The following is a 17,649-nucleotide window of genomic DNA, read 5'->3' on the forward strand; positions in this document are numbered from 1 at the left end:
TGTTTGATCATCAGGCTACTGGCAAATACCTGTACAGTACGCTATAGCACTTTGTGCAGGTGCAATGCATTTCAATAAAGTTACCAGTATAGTGGCACACACACACATGCACACACACACAATCACATACATGCTCACGCACACACACACAGTGACATATGCCAATACACACACGGCCACAGGCACACATGCACACACACACCCTCACAAACATGCACACACAGTGACACACACATAGTGACTGTTATGATACAGTATCATAACACTGTCACACACCAACACACGCTCACACACATGCACAGTGTCGACACACACATAGTGACATACACACACCAACACACACACGCTCACACACACACACACACCAACACACATGCACACTCACTCACACACATACACAAGCGCGCGCGTTAGTCCCATGTAGACACACTGCTGGGGTGTACCTCCTCTCCCACTGGGTCGGCTGCGGCGCAGTGTTGCTGGAAGGAACATTCGGACTGAACCTGGCGGGCTACAGTAGCCACCTGCTCCTTCTGCCGGCCTCGTGCCGCCGTCTGAGCCAGGCTTCCGGTCTGGTCACCGGCACAGCCGTACATCTGGGCGTACAGAACTCTACAAGGGCCGGGCGTGACCGTCTGAATGATCACGGAGCGGACCATGGTTCAAACTTCTGACCAGCTGATGGCGAGCGGCCAAAGGTCATTGAAAGAAACCGGACGCGGATGTAGTGGTGAAAATCGCCATCTAGCGATTCCAACAGAAAACACATGTAGCTGTTGGGAGTTGCCAAATTTTCTCCGTCAGCCCATTAATTGAAGGAGCTTTGTTCACGGAACGGAATGAAAATTTGAGTAACGACAAATCATATTAATCCGTCTCTTTTAGAGCCCACCTGTCAGTAAACATAAGTCTGGTATGCAAATTCTTTCTAGTGCTTTACAAGTTAGGCCACGTTGATTTGATTATATGGATGACATCCGCGCTCGCACCAATTTTTGGCCATTTCAAAAAAAAAAAAAAGAGTTTTCGACCACACAATAAATTGTGCAAAGCACCTGTAAAATGAGCACAAATATTCCGTAGATTGAAAAAAAAAAGTATCAGAAAACAGATAACTAATGCCATATATAGAATGCCAAAATGAATCTAAAGTCAAAGAATAAGATGTGAAAGGACGGAAAGAAAAAAAATCTATTGTTGGTTGGGGGAGGTACCAGTACAGAAAATTTAAGTCCAGAGGATCATGGTATACCATACTATGTGTGTTTAGTCCTATGTTCAACCTTCCTGGCCACTTTGATTTCATACTGAAGGCAACTTTTTTTTTATTCGCTCGCTCGCATCAGTTTTGGACTTCCTGGAGGATGTCATCCATATAATCAAATCAACATGGCCTTAGTCAATGTTCGGCTAATGCTGTTTTCTGCTCGTGCTGTTCATGAAGCAGTGAGAGGTAGGAAGCGGTCATAATTTTGAGCAATCCTACTTCTACGACTTCACATCACACAACATAACCACACCATACCCTGGATACCAGATCCTGGCCTTAATAATACCCATCGTGCACTAACTCGCTGTATAATTTCCTTGGGAGCATGTCGGCCCTAGAGCCGAGGACTTAAGCTGTACTAGTATGCCCTGGAAACAGTCTATAGGCTATAGCTAGCATCCAGGCTATTGACTAAAGAACAAGTTGATAATCTGTCAATCAATGGCAATCAGTAGGCCTTGAAGTGTCCCTCTTTTGGTGATCGCAGCTTTCGAATGGAATTGCCATAATTATGAGTACAAAAGTAAATAAAATGACATCGAATTCATTCTCGACCGTTTCAATGCATTGAGATTACTGTACACGATTGACTACCTAAACGCACCCTTCTTCATGGAGACTGCCGACGACTGTGCTGAACCAAGCAGCTTTCATCAAGTGTTAGTCTCTTTGGTTGAACCATACCGCAGCGTTCGCACCACGTGTTCACAGAAAACAGAAACAACTCATACAGATCCGGATATATACTGTGGCCAAAAAACAGCACAGCGATCCCTCACCTGAGGAAAAAGGCCGACAACTGCAGGACGCCCTGGAGGAGATGAAGCGTGGTATGGTGGTTTTCTGAGCGCTGGTTGACAAATCTCGCCAATCTGTGGCTCAAGAACGAAGAAGTTCTTTCATAGATTTACTCTTGTGCGTGACCAAATATCATTATAAAATAAAGTAGCTCAGCTGTCACATTAACTGTCAGCATACTATTTTGACATATAGTCTCACATGTTTAATATGGACAATGAACAATTTCAGCAGGTATAGAAGTTTGACAAGTCCTCATAGAGTAGAGCTAATTGACAACATGGAATATTCTGTAAGAAATACTCATGAGGGAAAGATGTTTTATTTTTCTGACCCTCCCGCATATTAAGGCTTTATACAATGCTTATAGTAATGCCCTCAAATGTGAGTGTTGTGCCCCATGTTGTGAGTACTTCTGGAACAACCTCCAGTATAAAACATTAGACACACTATAGTCTCCTTTCCACAAGGGATGTTACAAAATCTAACAATTCCTTGTAGAATTTTGACATAAACATCATACTTTCTGTATAACGTTTATGAGAATATAATATTTTCAAAACAGCATGTTGGGATAGCATATAACATTTGATGTTCTCTTTTTTTCCTGACTGTACAAATATAAAGGCATCATCATCATTAAGACCTACTTTACTTAAGTACTACACATCATAGCCTAGTTCTCTACTCTAGTAGACTACAGCTTATTTCTGAATGTGAAGAGAAATGAAGTGTAGTCTACTAGAGAAGTCTCCAGGCTTTAGTACTACACTTCTTCAAGACTTCCAACCGAGTGTAAAGCAAAGGTATAATAGACTATTCCATGCAGCTTCAATCTGACTTAATTTGAACCAAACTCACATTCCATTTGATCATCTGCAGTCATTTACAATGTTCCACTACAAATTGAGTGACCTTTCTTTAGGGTGCCTAGTTCCAGGAAAAGCTGCTAAAGTTTTCACAAACATACAAAACTGTGCTGAAATTCCAGCCCCCGATGATTCAATGGATACAGCAGGTCACATTAGCTGACCATAAGTCACTTTTTGTCTTGTCATTCAATAAAGCTTCTTATTTTCATTGTTGTTTCCAGTTAATACAGATTACAGGCTCTTGCCAATCACAGTAGATGTTCTGCTAGGCTTCCAGCTGACAGTAAGTGTAAAGCGGACATGAATCTGTAGTCTACAGTACAAGTAGACTATGACAATTTAGAGGAAAGTGAGCCTTAGTCTACATTATTTTCAAACAAAGAACAATTTAACAGAACCTTCAAATTCCTTATCTCAGCAGTCATACCAGTACTCGCTTAGCTTCTTACCCTACAACCACCCTCTTCTATGTAACACTCAATGTTGAAATACTTACTCAATACATGACGGTACAAAACCGGTTTTTCGTATTGGACCGGTCTGGAAAAACAGGACCTGAAAAAATTAGGTGGACCAGAATGTGGACCTATTGGAAAATGAACAAATGATATGATCAGGCATTCACAAGTTTGGAGGCCTACCTGTGGAAAAAAATACAGTGAAGTATAGCATAGTTTTACAGTCGGTAGTACAGAGGCAGTTAGCCTTGTAGGATTTTAAAGCGACAGTTGTAGTCAAGTAGATTTCTTTGTAGCGAAATGGACTATTGTTTTGAGTATTAACCATTCACAAGTTTTCACATACTGAATCAGGTCCAGGTTCCGGTCCGGACCTGAATTTTCTGTACCGGTACCCACCCCTATTTGTTCCTAAAGGACCAAATTTGAAGCTATATTATGCGACAGATGACAATATCTGTATCTGTATCTGTATCTGTATAGCCGGTATAACCGCCATTCGGCGTAACACACCAGCTTCGCAGGCACGCGGCGCGGCAGCAGCTGGTTATATTACACTGAACGGTCCGTCACACCTAACTTTTGCGATATGACAAGTTCATAGACAGAAGGACGGCCCTTTGATAAATACATTTACTTTTTTATCATCCTTTCCACAATCTACAATCTGCACTCTCAGGGGTGACTTTATGGAGCCTTAGTCAGTAAAACTAATATCCTGGCAAAAATTGATCGTGGTGTACAATCATGTAAATCAGGTGGTCCAAGCAGAGGTTGGAGGGAGAAAGTTTAGTCATTAGAAACGGCAATCAAAAGAAGGTAAGAATATCCCCTCCAATCTTTGAGAGGAAAGAAAGATTGATCTAAAATAAAGTCTAACAGTAACAAATAGCTTGCACATACAAAATATGTACAAGAAAGCTCTTACAAACAAAAGCATCCACATCAAATTTCTACCAATACCCTAACCTTGTCTTGATTCTGTATCAGTCTGTGCATGTTCATGTGCAAGTCATAAATGCAAGACATAAAGACATTTTAAAAAAGCTTCCCTCCTAGGACATGATACCCCAAAATTTTTTACATATGATTACATATTACATATATACTATACAACATTAATACAAGAAAGTTTTTATTAATATCCCAAGTTGATATCAACTGAAATATATTCTTGTAAATTCATCAAAATAGGCAGATAAAAGAGCATATATGTACGGTAACTGCAATAAGAACTACTGTACAATAAATAAACCTGAGTAAATTTTAAACAAGCTTTTTTCTCTTTATACATTAGGCAACCTGTATTTGCAAAGTATTCTAAACTAAACTGCCTATGATCTGGGCATGCTTGTCCAAGTTATGCACTGTTATACTGTATACATAACTTTACATGTATAAAATACAACATGGTGTACTCCATATCACCCTAGGAACCTGCCTGTTGGGCCATCCTACCAGCAGACTGGGACGTACAATATTATTGTTGTTATACTGAAGTGAAAGATTTTCTAATGTTGCTCAGGTGTTTTAACAACACAAAAATATCTTGAACTTGCCCCCCCCCTCCCATGCTACACTAGGTATTTTCCTTTCTACACATCTCCATTGGAAGGTGCTGGAGTTGTTACCACTCATCATCATCTGACTCAGCAGCTACAGGAACTGTCCAGGGGTTGGTTTTGAAGAGAGGAGCAGCTGAACAGGAAAAAAATCAAGAACAATTGTCAGCTACAGTCTGTAGCCATCTCTACTCCTACCCTTCACAAAACTAGCTCATCTTTAGGAGCTGACAGTTTATTGTGATGACATTTATCCACTGTGACATGTATCCATCAGTCCACTGTGGTCAGGATTCCACAGTGGACTTCCTATCAAACCTTTCTCCACACACTCCTGATCCAGTAAGTAATGTTTGCAGTACCCTGTCTTAGCAGGTCTACAGTCTTGTCTAACACAGTTGAAGCTGAAATATATGGAGAATGTGTAACAGCATCTACAAACACACGTTCAAACACATGCACACACACACACATTGTCAAACACATGCACACTTCATACACATATATACCACAAATTCATGTGCACACACACACCACACATGTACACACACCGCACGATGCACACCCACACACACATACATGCACACACATCACACATGCACACGCACACATGCACACACCACAAGATGCACACAATACACACACATGCACACACACATGCACACACCACATGATGCACACACACACACATGCACACACACAATGATGCACACACACATATGCACACACACACACATGCATACACACATACGAACACAAACATTTGATGTGCTACATGTTTTCTACAGTTGTGATTTGCGAGACTAAGTGCCTTACTTGGAGGATCCCGTTCTGATCTGGAGTTTGCCCTCTCGGCATCCCGCCCCAGCCGCGCGATGTTCCGTGCCGGTCCCGGTCTCTTCCCGGCATCCACAGAGTCGCTGACGTTGGCCGTGTTGGACAAGTTGACAAACGGAGCGCCTGTCTGGTGCTGGGCCCAGTCAGGACGCTCACCAAACTTGGGAGAGTCCAACTTGGACTGAGAGGGAGAAGATATCATTAGTACAGAAAGTCATGTGAAGTGCTTTTTCAAGGGCACAACGTCTGGGCATGTCAAAGTATTGAACCTCAGACTTATTGTTTAAGAGCCAAATGCTCTAACTGTTGCACCACAGGATGCGACTCAAATGCATTCACACCAAGAGTCAGCATCACAACACTGAATAGAATTCTTGCACATCCACAAATCAAAATTCTTGGGGTGGGGTGACATGCATCAGTGACATGTGTCCAATTTCTACTACAATATGGCTTTTTGCTGATCATAATACTATTACAGTACTAATATTCAACCATTACTTTCAATACATTTTGTATTCCATCATGGAAACTGTGCTTCAATTTAGCAATACAATATGACAAAACTATATGGCTGAAAGAAACATGAATTGATGAAGTTAACAAACCGTTAAGTTTAGACTTTGACAGAACATGGAAAGTTACTTACTGTGGACTTGGCCTTGGCTAGTTTGGCTGTTTTTCTCGATGGTTTCTTGACAACAGACTTGGAGAAGAGTTGTGTCAGGTCTGGTACTGAGCCTCGTGTTCTCCTGGAGACAAGGATTTGGTCAAAATGTTACCCCACACTACAAACAGGTGACATCTTGTGTTTTGTTATCAGTATCAATTGTTACATGAGGAATCCAAAGGATGGGAAATCAAGTTCTGTGCCTGGTAACAGGTTTAGAAGTATATTGGGCAATATGCAAAGAGCTGAGTTTGTCAACTTCTGCTGGATATGTATTTAGGGCTACATCCAAAACAGAAGAAGTCCCAGCAAAAACATTTTATGCAGATGAAGCAGAAAAAGCGGAAAGCACATTTGGTGGATGCAGGATTATCATCACATCATCATCATCATTGGTCGACGTGATCACACATGTTCGCACATGTTTACACACGACGGGGTTGTACCCACCCTTACGGGTGGCATACCTTTCGCTGGCTAATTACAAGACGGGGATGCGCCAGGTCTCCCGTCCGGGTGAATGATGTAATTCAGCATGTGGCTGATACGAGACAGAAGTTCGCCAGGCCTCCATCCGGGTGATTTGAAGTGAATCACCAACTCCACACAAAAGGATTTGCACCAACACACACTGCACCATCGCACGTGTGTGGGTTCTTTAACGTGCATGGGGTGTAGCTCTCCCCATACACGGGACCTCCATTTAACGTCCTATCCAAGGGACGGCCCTAGCCGAAGCTAGGTCTCTCATTTTCACCTGAGTAAAGTGAGGAAAGCTGTGTAAAGTGCCTTTCCTAAGGGCACAAGATCGGTAACACAGCAGCTGGGTTCGAACCCACAACCTCTCGGTCACGGGCCGAACACTGCGCTACGCGGTCCCACCGGTAAATTATACGAGGGAGGAACAGGTCATAGCTTACAGACAGGATGTGCCCTCACTTTGGTACTTGCAGAGTTTTCAAAACAACATACCATGAGTCATGTATCCTGGACTCAGAATATAGATGTTCCCATGTGTGTTATATGATAGTTAGCCCATGTTGATTTGATTATATCGACATCCATGTGTGGCATCAATTTTCAGCTGTTTGCAAAAAAAATAAAAATGAATATGTGAAAGAGCAAAAATGAAAAATCTATTGTTGGTAGGGGTGGGTACCAGTACAGAAAATTCAGGTTAAGGTCCGGACTTGATTGTCAGTGAAAACTTGTGAATTGTCAATTTTGCTACAAAGGAATCTGTTTGGTGGAGCACTGGCGCATTAAAATCCCATCTTCATGTATTATGGTTATCTTCCTCTGTACCTTTGACTGTAAAAACGTTAGTAAAAATGACTATAAACTCCACTCGACTTCACTCATTATTTTTTGGGCCCGTTAAGCCCCCAAATGCCTGTTGACATAGTGCGTCCATTTTCTAATCGGCGAACCTCATTCCACAGATTTTTTCAAGTCTGTTTTTTGGGACCAGTCCAAGAAGAAGAAGAAAACGGTTTTGTACCCATACAATGTTACAGTACCGGTCACTATACCTAATCGTTGGTATGAAATACTGTGTGTCTTTAGTCATATATTCAACCTTTCTGACCTCTTACACTTCATGCCGCAGGCAACTTTTTTGGGAGACCAAACGTTTTTTATTTGTGTGCTTGCATTAGTTTTTGAGTTTTTTTCTTCTTCTTTTTTGTTTTAGAGTTCCCAGAGATGTCCTCCATATAATCAAATCAACATGGCCTTACTGACATTGGCCTGACCTGGACTGTGTACGGTGTTTTATGTCATACCTGTGACGCGAAAACGTTCGATACGGGTGTTCCGGACCGGGCCATAACTTCCATATCAGACCAGTTCGAAATGCGTATCAAACAGGCTCCATTCGGATAAATCAAACTGTTTCGAGCGGGCCGAGTGCAGAGCCATCGAAAGTTCGAATACCTGATTCTGACATTGGAACATTACTGTTGCAACACTTTTTGTTCGAGGGCACCAAATTTGTTCAACTTCTGGCGCATTTCGCATCAAAACAGGGGTTTACTCAGGTGGATATGACATAGATAAAATACAACACGGTGTATTCCGCATCACCCTCGGTCCCAGCTCTCCCGCGGGTCGCTTCGCCTGACAGCCGAAGGTGATCCACCCCGCGGTCGGGCTGATAACTCGGGTGATACGGAATACACCGTGTTGTATTCTATATTTATGTCATACCTGTGACGCGAAAACGTTCGATACGGGTGTTCCGGACCGGCTGGTAACTTTCCGTACGGCCCGGGGTTATCACACGGGCTCCATTCGAATAAATCGAACTGTTTCGAGTGGGCCGAGTACGGCGCCATCGAAAGTTCGAATACCTGATTCGGACGTTGGAACATTACTGTTGCAACAATTTTTTTTCGAGGGCAACAAATTTGTTCAACTTCTGGCGCATTTCGCATCAAAACAGTGGTTTTCTCAGGTGGGTATGACATAAATAAAATACAACACGGTGTATTCCGCATCACCCTCGGTCTCAGCTAGTGGTGCGTACCTAAAGCCCGGACTTGGAATTGGACCTAAAAATGTTTAGGTCCAAGTCCAAAAAAAACCTAAATGTCCGGACTCAAGTCCGGACTTGCGAAAAGTTATCTGTCACTTATATTCCCTTTTCTTGTTCTAAACCATCCAAAACCTTCCATAGACAGTGAAATTTGCGCTTGAAAAAGCCAAAAACATTTTGTGTTTACACTGGCTGTATATAATTTGCATGTATTTTTCACATTGCATTTCAGTTCATGCTAACATGCAATTTTATATGCATCACCCCCCCCCCCCCTCCCCCTCAAAAAAGAAAACTTTCTAGCGCACATAATATGCAATGATGGGTTCAGGTCCGGACTTATAAGTCCGGACCTGAACCTGAACTGCTGGACTTGAATCCGGACCTGAACCTGAATATGAGTTTAGGTACGCACCACTAGTCTCAGCCCTCCCGCGGGTCGGATTACCCTCCGGCCTTCGGCCGTCGGGCGATCCGACCCGCGGTCGGGCTGATACCTTGGGCGATACGGAATACACCGTGTTGTATTCTATATGTATAGAACAGTTATTCAAGAGTGGAAGAGAAATTGTGAGAAAGAACTGACATTAATGATTAAGTAGCAATGGTATAGGAGTTGTGTTATACTTACGATTCTTTCACGCTGGCCACGTAATCTTTATTGTCCAGATAGTTGAACCTCTTGGTGTCCCCAGGACTCTTGTCAGACACCTTCCATGGAGGGGGTTCCCACTTTTTGGGCGTTGGTTTTGGAGGTTTAGTTTTCAGGTTTGCCTCCCCATTCATGACAGAGGTGGGTCGTTCCTCCTTAGCTGGGTCCTGTACAGAACAGAGGGTTGGGGAATTGGAAATTAAGATCACCAGCAAAAGGAGGGAAGTAAATAGAAGGGGAACAAAAAAGGGTGTTGAATGAACTATGTGAATCCTGTACAAATAAACAACTTGAAATTTTACAGGACCAAAACAAAACAAGCTACTATTTGAATCCATATACAATTCACATTGTAGATTAGAAATAGTAACAGCTCAATAAAGTCCAAACAGCTAGTTGCTTGTACAGGTTTGCAGTTCATAATTCTTGTTGCAGTGTCGGCATGAGGTGATGACAACAGAGACCCCTACCCCTGGTCTGAAGAAGTGCAGCTGCTGAACTCTCTCCAGGTAATGCCGTTTCCAGATGCCCTGTTCAAAAGGGCTGGGGGTGAAGTTAATGTACCAGCCCAGCCGTAAGCACTTGGGCATCCACAGTTGGTCCAGCTCACTCAGGTACTTCCAGTACCAACACACCTGTACAGCAGGGGAGAGCAGGGGCAGCTGATACACATGTCTGGGATAATTCTACGCCTAGATATACAACATACAGTTGTGCATTTATAGACTGCATTACAGTGTACCTGACAACAATATATTAAAACTACACCCAGAATACCACACCTGACCACAACAGACCTGAGCATACCTGCACTACAACCTACCTGACCTGCACTACAACCCACCTGACCACACCTGCACTACAACCCACCTGACCACACCTGCACTACAACCCACCTGACCACACCTGTACTACAACCCACCTGACCACACCTGCACTACAACCCACCTGACCACACCTGCACTACAACCCACCTGACCACACCTGCACTACAACCCACCTGACCACACCTGCACTACAACCCACCTGACCACACCTGCACTACAACCCACCTGACCACACCTGCACTACAACCCACCTGACCACACCTGCACTTCAACCCACCTGACCACACCTACACTACAACCCACCTGAGTAGAGCGACACAAGCTCCTGGGATCCAGGTGAGAGAAGATGTAGAGACAGACAACCCTGGGTAATATCTTGGTGAAGTCTGTGTGTTCCACAGGTGCATGTTTGTTAATACAGGACTGTGTGTACAGCAGCTGTTTGGTCTTGCATCTGTTCACCAGATCCTCCAGGACTTTCTTTCTCTGGGCATCTGTCCACTTTTCAAACTACAAAGAGAAAAATCAATAAATACTTCTAAAGCAGGTCTGTACATTTGTCTGACTTGCATTAATTATTAATAGAACATTGAAGGACTCAAAATACACTTGTGTCAACTTGCACTGGTGCAATTTGAGCTAAAAGTTACTTTCACCAAAAGAAAATTATTTGCACAAACCTAAGTAGTAGACTATTAGCCCTATGTATATAAATCCCCTTCTGACAATTTACAAATTAACGTGTCGGAGTAAAACTTACTAAAAGGGGATTCATGAAATTTAGGCCTAATATAAGACGATTCAATGTCTACAACTGGATGAGATTCAGTGATTTTTTTCCAGATGTTTTGAGTGACATCCATCACTATTCAGCATCACTAGAATGAAATGGTAGAACAACTCATGATCAATTCAAATACATCTAATACTGATCTAACTGGAAGAAGTCAAAGTCACTAATTTGTATTAATATGCAATGTAACTCATATGCAAATCATGATTGAATAGTTCTACACAGGCCTACACAGACCAGCTCTTCGGCTCCTGGGCCAAGATACCCAGTGCTGTCTCCAGCTTAGATTTTTGGGAGCCAATGTTTGCGAGCCCGCGTTGTATATTTTTGGAAGGATGGGGTGAATTTTTTGCATGTTGGGACCATCCATCCCAAAAATCTTACCTTCACGGCATGAAACTGATGAAGTTTTCAATGCTTTAAAGGACAGATTTAGCAATGAGAATAAACAACACATGCTCACAAACATTGGCATCTCCGAGATGCCCCCAAGGAAATGCCCCTACTAGTACTACTTAATCAGGACCTAATAACCTGCTGTAGAATTTCCTTGAGGGAATGTTGGCCATGGAGCCGACAAGTTTTCTGAAAACAGTCCGGCACCCAGAATACCAGAGTTCTGGATGGCCCCAAACAGCAAGTTTACAATTTAATCATGCTTACCCATTTGTTGACTAGTTCTCTCCTCTCCTCAAATACCTGCAAGTAAGAAAGTCATTTTTAAACAAAATGCCTTCAAACCTTACAAATTTTAATTGTTTTTAACACTATAATTATTGTCACTTGTTGCACTAGAAAAGGAGTATAATATTGTCATGAGGAATTTCTCTTTACCTTTTGGTGACACAAAACTACTCCCAGAGCGTTGGATTAACTATAGATATCTAGTTGCTGGTACAGTTGCCTGACATAACTGTGCTCCTAGTGACCCAGCCAACAGTTAATAAACCAGACTATTCAAGCCACAAATCAACAGCAGTTGTGCAGGAAAGAAGTACAGTCAAACCTGTATTAGGGGCCACCTCTACAGAGGGGCCACCTGTCCATAGTGGCCACTTTTTGTCGGTCCCTTGGGTATTGTATCTACAAGTTGCCACCTCTATACAGAGGCCACCTGTCTATAGTGGCCGCTATAGACAGGTTTGACTGTACTAGTACATGTTGTGCAATTAACTCAATACAGTCAAACCTGTCTATAGTGGCCACTCAAGGGACTGGAGAAATGTGGCCCCTATAGACAGGTGTCCACGAGCAAGAAGTAACACATGATTTCAGGTTCTGCAATGGCCAGGTGGTCGCTTTGCAAAGGTGGCAGCTAATACAGGTTTGACTGTGTGCACATTTGGTAATTGGTGATTTGGTAAAAGAATGATTACATTTGTTTCACTCCTACCTTTTCCTTAGTTGGCAAAATGCATAAAAAAACATTGTAGATACAAATACATTCAGAATCAGATGTTGAAAACAGATTGTAATAAGTAGGAAGAAGGGGGATGACAATTCTTACAATGAAGACACAAAGCTTCAACTTGTAAGTTGTAATTATACATAACTAAACTTTTATCTCATGTTGGGTTGTTCTATGATAGACTATCAGTTTCTACATCACCAGTACAGGTCTATACGTAGTATAGAAATTCAATTTCTGTAAGTTTGGTAATAGATATTATTACAAAATTAATACATGATATATATAAACTTTATCCAATACCGGTACACCACAAATTGCAATCATACAGTCAAGACTCAGTCAACAAATTTCAATATATTTTGTTATGATCCTCAAGGTCTCATTGATGAGTTTCTTCTTCCCATAGACTTCTATGTATTAATTCGTGGTTTAGATGGGCGCGTTCATAATGAAGCTACGTGAAATTTCAGCAGATTTTTCATTCCATGTCGAGCACATTTACCCTATATCGTGGGAAAAAATTGCCAATGTAAACTATACGTAGGAACTTTTTTTTATAGCAATTACAAACTACGATTAGTCAATCCCCACAAAAGGCACTTTTTCGCTGCTATTGTACAACCGCACCACTCAGAACCCACGACTGTGTACCTCCGACCTAGCGCGCGGCTGCAAAACTTTACCTGCTAATTTCTTCAGTTACAAATAAGCTTTCACCAATCTAACTTTTGAGATCAGTTCCGCTGGCTGAAAGGGAATTTCTCACCACTAAAAACATGCGTCCGTGCAGCCGTTCATTTTTGGCTCGGATCTCTTTTAGGGTCCCCACTAGCGGAGTAATACATCAATGAGACCTTAAGTTTAATGTATTATTGAAAAAATATATCAAAGGAAAGAATGTCGTTTTCTTCATCATCTCTGAAAGTTTGGGTGTCTTACGTTAATGAATTAGCCTCTGGGAGGTAATTAAGTACGAGATCATGATAGGCATGAAAGCGCCACCTAGCGGCGGACAAAGGCCAATGTTGACAAAGTGCAAAGGCGTCGAGACGGACGCTTTTGACGTGTCGCAAAGACTCATTAGATCAGTCTGTGTATGAGCTTGACTGAGTAGTGTTCCCTTTGTGACTTTGTCTTTGTTTAATTGGAATATATCTCAGAGAATAGTCGTGTAAGGGATATCAGCACGAAAGGCACGACGAGATTCATCCGGATCTTTCTACGTAAAATAAACGGTTCTATAGAGGATCGGGTGAAGGTACTATAGCTCATAAAGTAAAAACAGAGCTTAACGACAAGAATAGATCGTTTTCACAGAACGTTCGAAAACCGTTCGATCACGCGTGGGCGCCATGTTGGATGATAACCTGGATGACTAGAACACAGAACGGCACCAGCAAAGTTACTTGCGGGTTCAAGTGTGCTGTTTTGTCTCCATTCTGTGAATCATTAAGTGATGTAGCCAAGGTTAGATATCAGGACAAAGTTGCAATAATACGTCTTGATCTATATACTTTTAAAAATGGCACTTTTTTCAACGATCTAATGCTGGTGCCGATCGCAAGGATTTACTTTTGCGGTAGCGGGAAATGGAGTGTTCGCGGTGGTTTAGAGTTCGCGGTGAAGCGGCCTCGCAAAAACCGCGATCATTCACTGTACCTGGCCCGCTACCCTGGGTGATATCCTTTCACTGACAGGCGGCGTGCGGAGGACTAGCTACCAATCCCCACCGCATGCGTGCACGAGCTGGCCCTCAATATCCACTTGCCTAACAAGGGGCAAGATTTAGCGCTTCCCCGACCCTAACTCCGTGAGGCAAGCGGATAGTGGGGGCCAGCGGGATAGTGGTATTAGATAAGTTCGTGCGCGCGTCTTTTTTCCGTATTTTGGCTTTGTCAACATGTGTATTAGAAAGGTCTGTTTACAAAATTACAATTCAGTTGATCAACTAACGTTAAACATACGAATCAGGGCTGCTAGCGCTGACGTTATTGCGACAGACTGTAACGTTGCACTTAATACTGAAAATTCAAACTCTGAGAATGCTTAGCACATGTTTAGTCAGATGCCAAATTGCGTTTAGTGCCCGTCGCGGCATGGACGTGACAGAACTCGACCAGACTTGTAGAAACTTCCCTCGTCACAAGCGCAAAGCTCGCTGGAAGATACGCCACACTTTGTCGATTCAGTACTAAAATCGTGCGAGATACGGAAAGGGGCTGTCAAAGTATTGTGTAAGGGTGCCGTCACACGTGCGTATATCTATGTAGACCTTACGAAAGTCTCTGTACTTTTGTCGTGTCTCAATAAAGAATCTTTATCAAAGTTCGTATGAGGTACCTATGGAATATTTGTCTCTATCAGGCTTGACATATCTCACTGGGAAAAAGCAGAAATTAAACAAATATAGACACTCAGATAACATGCTAGAGAAGTTAGTTGGCCGAGGGAGTATGGCCTTCGACCTAGCTAACTCCTCTGGCATGTTATCTGTATATATTTGTCCAATTTTATTTTCCCAGCGACCTGTGGAGCACAGTGGGGGCTAAGAATTTCATACGAACCTCATACGGACTTGAAAGTATACGCATGTGTGACCGCATCCTTCAGGTGCAGTCACACGAACGTATATATCAAGTCCATATGAGGTCCGTATTGACGTTTTTCTTCATATGATCATACCAGTCGTATGCACAATACACACCTCACCTCATACTTTTAGGTAAGCGTACTGGGCCGTGCTGAGCGTAAAACTGACACAACGATTGAGATGCGCGTGAGGGGTGTATTGTGCCCGTTAACACGTGTACGTTCCGCATTGACATGTTTTGTCTTGCCTTAGGTAAAGTTTGCGACTGAAGAAATTTTTGTTTTGTTCTACCAGCTACACAATCGTGGGTAAAAAAAAAGTTCGAATTTCGTTCCTCGTGAACAAGCCAAACAATTTTTAATCCTCGCTTGATTATCGACAGAACATCGGGGGCAGTACTGGTGAAAATATCATTCACAGCTCAGGACGCGATGTGCCGTGTTTTATGAAGAAGAAATAGAACAAGCTTGCTGACATTTTCGTGTAACATGGTATACGTCCATGACATACCCTGTACCAGAAACCAACTTTCTCCCAAAAAAATGAAAAAAAAAAGCATGCACAAACTCCGCGGCAGGGCTACTGTTAGTGGGCTGGTAGGAGAGTGGTTTAATCAAGTTATTGAAAAGAGGACGGACTGTAGGTAATGTTGTTGAATAGAAACGGCGAGTAGGCCGTATCCTGTGTTTATGGAACTCGCAGTTAGCACGGCAAACATCCAGTCCGTTTCTGAATAAAAAAGGCTTCTTTCCACGTACGAGTCCACCACGTGCAACACACTGCCGTGTGGAGATCGAGCCGCTTATCATCCAACATGGCCGTTCGAACGTTCGAACGCGACTGTGACGTCATTGTGAAAACGATCTATATGATGTTAGCTGCGTTTCAAGCTCCCTTATACCAGAGGCGGGCAAGCCGAATTGAGCCTTTCTGATTGGCCTTTTATAGGTGTCGCCTAGCCCTGGGTTTGGGGGGGGGGGGGGTGGAGGGGCCTTCCAAAAAAGGCGGCGATTGGAAAAAATAACTTGAATGTAGTTTGCATCAAGAAAGATAGCTTTAGAACCTTGGTCCTCTTCCAAATGGCTTCTTTATCCAGTAGAGTGTGATACAAGAAAAATAACAATAGTAACGCCCCTTGGAAATGTAGACCCGTCCGTTACCATGGTAACGGAAATAGGTACACGGCGTAATCTGCAGCCAAAAAATGCGGGGTGGCGCCCGGTTATAAACCCTTTTCAAATTTTTGCTCCAGTGCTATTCCTTGATTTTTTATGCATATTTTTCATTTTTATTTAAGGTCTCATTGATGAGTTTCTTCTTCCCATAGACTTCTATGTATTAATTCGTGGTTTAGATGGGCGCGTTCATAATGAAGCTACGTGAAATTTCAGCAGATTTTTCATTCCATGTCGAGCACATTTACCCTATATCGTGGGAAAAAATTGCCAATGTAAACTATACGTAGGAACTTTTTTTTATAGCAATTACAAACTACGATTAGTCAATCCCCACAAAAGGCACTTTTTCGCTGCTATTGTACAACCGCACCACTCAGAACCCACGACTGTGTACCTCCGACCTAGCGCGCGGCTGCAAAACTTTACCTGCTAATTTCTTCAGTTACAAATAAGCTTTCACCAATCTAACTTTTGAGATCAGTTCCGCTGGCTGAAAGGGAATTTCTCACCACTAAAAACATGCGTCCGTGCAGCCGTTCATTTTTGGCTCGGATCTCTTTTAGGGTCCCCACTAGCGGAGTAATACATCAATGAGACCTCAAGTGCTGTGTGCTGTGTTTGCAAAACATCGCCCCCCTCCCCACACTTACAGAATACGAACTATTACTAAAAACTCTACTGAGAAAATTAAAAAGGTTTAATGATACAGAGCCAGACGCACCTTTAGGTTCGCCGACGCATCGTTCATGGGAGTCCATGTGCTGAACTTCATTCCGGAGTCAGCAGAAGGCGACGCGTTGGCGAATTTCATACGAGAAGTTCGCAAGTCTACCGCCATGATGGAATTTCAAAATGTTATCTGCTGTGCATGATGGGATAGGTAGTCTCCTCCAGGCTCCTTTGGGAGTTTACATAGCCTCTACCAGGCTCCGTGGATAGGTGGTCTAATTGTAGAAAGTGGAGAAATAGAGTCGACAGTACGCTAGGGAAGTCGGCCGGCCAGAAGAATCATTTCCTCTTGAATGTGGCACGTGTCAGTCGTCTTCACAGTCATGACAGTAGCCAATCAGTTCTGGTGTCTCCTCTCCTACATCGCCCGAATGGACTATTCCACTAAGATATCGGGGAGTCACATAATGTTGATATACAAATGTATCTGGAGTAGAATAATGCCCAAAGGCAGACCAATGAAGTA

The 17,649-nt window shown here is 42.8% G+C and overlaps 2 protein-coding genes across 2 annotated transcripts in view; both read right to left on the reverse strand.

Annotated features, from left to right (window-relative positions):
- Positions 1–709, reverse strand: part of LOC118404524 (AP-5 complex subunit sigma-1-like) — a 4,984-nt gene extending 4,275 nt beyond the window's left edge. The window contains exon 1 of the mRNA XM_035803653.1: positions 444–709. Coding sequence (XP_035659546.1) covers positions 444–659 — 216 coding nt within the window. The 5' untranslated portion in view covers positions 660–709. The remainder of the gene's footprint in view (positions 1–443) is intronic.
- Positions 710–4,003: 3,294 nt separating this feature from the next.
- On the reverse strand, positions 4,004–17,564 carry LOC118404523 (F-box only protein 16-like). Its single transcript, XM_035803652.1, has 8 exons — positions 17,176–17,564; positions 11,939–11,974; positions 10,786–10,992; positions 10,126–10,290; positions 9,635–9,822; positions 6,447–6,549; positions 5,777–5,978; positions 4,004–5,096 (listed from the first exon to the last, which is right to left on the reverse strand). The coding sequence occupies exons 1-8, from the start codon at positions 17,290–17,292 to the stop codon at positions 5,026–5,028; spliced, it is 1,089 nt and encodes a 362-aa protein (XP_035659545.1). The 5' UTR covers positions 17,293–17,564; the 3' UTR covers positions 4,004–5,025.
- Between the last annotated feature and the right edge of the window lie 85 nt (positions 17,565–17,649).

This window comes from Branchiostoma floridae, chromosome 17 (assembly GCF_000003815.2).
Source record: "Branchiostoma floridae strain S238N-H82 chromosome 17, Bfl_VNyyK, whole genome shotgun sequence".
NCBI lineage: Eukaryota > Metazoa > Chordata > Leptocardii > Amphioxiformes > Branchiostomatidae > Branchiostoma > Branchiostoma floridae.

Coding starts and splice junctions, on each gene's coding strand:
- LOC118404523 (XM_035803652.1), bottom strand. CDS start 17,292: ATGGCGGTAGACTTGCGAACTTCTCGTATGAAATTCGCCAACGCGTCG. Junction 10,993..11,938: donor GAGAACTAGTCAACAAATGG/GTAAGCATGATT, acceptor TTCTCTTTGTAG/TTTGAAAAGTGGACAGATGC. Junction 10,291..10,785: donor GCTTGTGTCGCTCTACTCAG/GTGGGTTGTAGT, acceptor CCTGCTGTACAG/GTGTGTTGGTACTGGAAGTA.